This window comes from Octodon degus, unplaced genomic scaffold, assembly GCF_000260255.1.
Source record: "Octodon degus isolate 3935 unplaced genomic scaffold, OctDeg1.0 scaffold00056, whole genome shotgun sequence".
In the NCBI taxonomy this organism is placed as follows: domain Eukaryota; kingdom Metazoa; phylum Chordata; class Mammalia; order Rodentia; family Octodontidae; genus Octodon; species Octodon degus.
The window spans coordinates 8770768-8774026 of NW_004524632.1; the positions used below are offsets into that span (position 1 = coordinate 8770768).

The following is a 3259-nucleotide window of genomic DNA, read 5'->3' on the forward strand; positions in this document are numbered from 1 at the left end:
GTTCAATCCCCAGCACCACATGCCAGCCAGCCCCGCCCCCTGGTGGGCTGAGCTGGCCACACACTAAATAAATAAATAAATAAACAAATAAAATTTAAAAAATACTTTAAAAATTATAAAGGAGGGAAGATTATATATGGAGCTTGATTTGGTAGTTGATATTGGAGATAAAACTAAATTTTACTGTTTCTATCTCAAAGTTTGAGAGAAAATGGGTCAGGGAGATGGCTCATTAGAATAAGCACTTGCCTGGCAAGCGCAAGGACCTGAGTTCAATCCCAGGTTCCACCAAAAAAAAAAAAATTTAGAGAGAATATTGGACGTCATTTTTTAAATTTGAAAATGCTAATTTATGAAATAAATGCAAATACATTAGTAAATGCCAGTAAATAAAGGCCTACAAATTGGTGTAAATTACTTTACAGCTAGAGTTGTTTTACTTTCTCAAAGTTAAAATACATTAAAGTAAATCTATAAACCTAGCTTTTTTGTTTGGTTTTTTTTGTGTGTGTGTGTGTTTTTTTTTTAATACAGAGTCTCGCTGCATAGCTTAGACTCATAGTGATCCTCCTGTCTCAGCCTTCCCAGTGCTGAGGTTATAGGCATGTACCACCACACCCACTTTTGGGCTGGTGTGGCATGCAGTACCAGAGATCAAACTTAGAACCTTGCTCTTACCAGGCAGGCATTTAGACTGCTGAGCTATCTCACCAGCCCTCATTTAAATTTATTTTGAGATTATTTCAAATTTGTGAAAATGTTAGCTGGGTGTGGTGACGCACACCTGTAATCCCAGCACTAGTAAGGCTGAAGTAGGAGAATCCTTGGGAGTTCCAGACCAGCCTGGGCTGCAAAGTGATCTCAAGGCCAGACTGAAGTGCGTCGTGAGACCCTGTCTCAAAAAAGACAGGGAGGGCTGGTGAGATGGCTCAGTGGTCTAAAGCACCTACTTAGAACAAGCTTAGCAAAGCACAAGGGACCGCGGTTCAATCCCCAGCACCACATGCCAGCCAGCCCCGCCCCCTGGTGGGCTGAGCTGGCCACACACACAAAAGTAAAAAAAAAAAATTAAAAAAAAAAAAAAAAAAGACAGGGAAAAAAAAAGTTGTAAAACTAGCTGAGCATGTTGGCACACACTTGTAATCCAGCAATTGGGAGTCTGAGGCAAGAGGATCATCACAAATAAGTCTGTCCACATTCACTGAATTTTTGAAAACTTTAAATTTTGGTGCATTTTATTAGTGTATGTGTGTAGTACATGTTTACATTCCCGATGAGATGTTGGTACATGAAGAGAACTTAATTTCTTTTTTTATTTTATTTTTTACGGAACCAGGGATTGAACTCAGGCCCTTGCACTTGCTAGGCATTAATTTCTTTTTTATCTTCTTTCCCTCCCCTCCAGAACCCTCACTGAATTTTTTATTAATTATTATTATTATTATTTAAAACCGAATCTTACCAAGTTGCCTGGATTGGGCTTGAACTTGAAATCTATACAAGATTCCCTTTTACATAACCACAGCACAGTAATTAAAAATCAGGAAATTTTAACATTTATGTATTGTTTTTACTTAATCTATTAGTACCTATTTGATATTCTAGTTTCATTAGTACTCAGATAATATCCTGGAAACAATACTCCCAAGTCTAGGATCATGAATGGATCTTGGTTGTCTTTTTTATTTTAATTCCTTTGAGATTATCTCATTTTGCCCAGGCTGATTTCAGCCTCCTGAGTAGCTGGGATTATGGACATGAACCACTTGGAAAGCTAAGGCAAGATGCAGGCAAGATAGCTCAGTGGATCAAGCGCCTGCTAAGGCAAGCACAGGGAAGGGTTCCATCCCAGCCCCATGCTGGCCCCGCCCCAGGGCACACTAAACCACAGACTGGGCATGGTTGTGCACACACCCTGTACCAAATACATTAAAAAATAATAAAAAGGAAGCCTGAAGTAGAAGGATCGCTGTGAGTTCAAGGCCAGGCTCAACTACATAGATAATTATTTTCTTCGCACATGCAGTGGGGTGTACAAGAGGGCTGTTGTATAGTTCATATTTTATAGAACAAATTAATGACAAATTTGTATTTCCTTTATAGAAACTACTAAGCTTCCTTATAAAGTTGTCTTTTGTTATTTTCTTATAGTAGCATGGTAGAAATCAAAGATGCTGGACTCTTTTTCTGCTTATAGACTGTCCTTTACAGATGGATAAGTTTAATCTGTAGGCAAATTTAAATCCTTTTTACTAGTGGTGGCAAATTAATGGCACACATGTCACAGCTGGTTGTTTCATTGAAACTTCTAGAAGCTTTGCCATCATTGGTGTGTAATGTCTGTTTTAACCACAATAAATGTTTTCCTTTAGGAAGCTCAGAAGCTGTAGTTGTATTCTAGTTTACTATAGTATATCAGATGTCATCTGGAACACTGTGAGAGTTTATTGACACATACTTGAAACAGGCTCCAGGGATTTTTTTTCCTTGACACCTCAGTGTTACTCTTTGTAGGTGCATCCTTGGGGAACTCTTCACAAAGAAGCCTATTTTTCAAGCTAACCTGGAACTGGCTCAGCTAGAATTGATCAGGTACGGCTTGCATGTCTTGAGTGTCCGGGTTTGGTAATCTAATTCTCTAATTTCTAAAACATTTCAGTTATTCTACAAATTATACATTGCTTCAGTTCATAAATGCGCTCTCTCTCTCTCTCTCTCTCTCTCTCTCTCTCTCTCTCTCTCTCTCCCCCCCTCCCTCCCCCCCCCCCCTTTCTCTCTCTTTGTCTCATCTTTTGTCTGTCTTTCTTTTCGTTTTCTTTTTTTTCTGTGGTACAGGGGATCAAACTTTGGGCCTTGCACTTGCCAGGCAGGCATTTATCCTGTTGAACTATCTCTCTGGCTCATAAATGCTCATAAATGTTTGCGTGCAATTTGAGTCACAAATAGAAGTACTTGGCAAAATTTGTTTTTGTTTGCAAACTGCATTCAGTGAGAACACTACCATAGTCATATTTTCTAGAATGATGGAACAAATTAAAGTAGTGAACTGTACTAAATTTTTATTGAATGATTATTCAATAAGTCTCTCTTTGGGGGCTGGAGAGATGGCTCAGTGGTCTAAAGCACCTACTTGAAAGAAGCTTGGCAAAGCACAGGGATCGCGGTTCAGTCCCCCAGCACCACATGCCAGCCAGCCCCGCCCCCTGGTGGGCTGAGCTGGCCACACACACATACAATAAATAAATATAATAAATAAAAA

The 3259-nt window shown here is 39.3% G+C and overlaps 1 protein-coding gene across 3 annotated transcripts in view; it reads left to right on the forward strand.

Moving 5' to 3' along the window:
• The window catches only part of Cdk12 (cyclin dependent kinase 12), an 82902-nt gene that overhangs the window by 55624 nt on the left and 24019 nt on the right, over positions 1-3259 (forward strand). For all 3 annotated transcript variants that reach the window (XR_002821575.1, XM_004633702.2, XM_004633703.2), the window contains exon 9: positions 2515-2592. Coding sequence is in view for 2 of the 3 variants with exons in the window: in XM_004633702.2 (XP_004633759.1) it covers positions 2515-2592 (78 nt within the window). In the remaining variant the exon portion in view is untranslated. The remainder of the gene's footprint in view (positions 1-2514; positions 2593-3259) is intronic.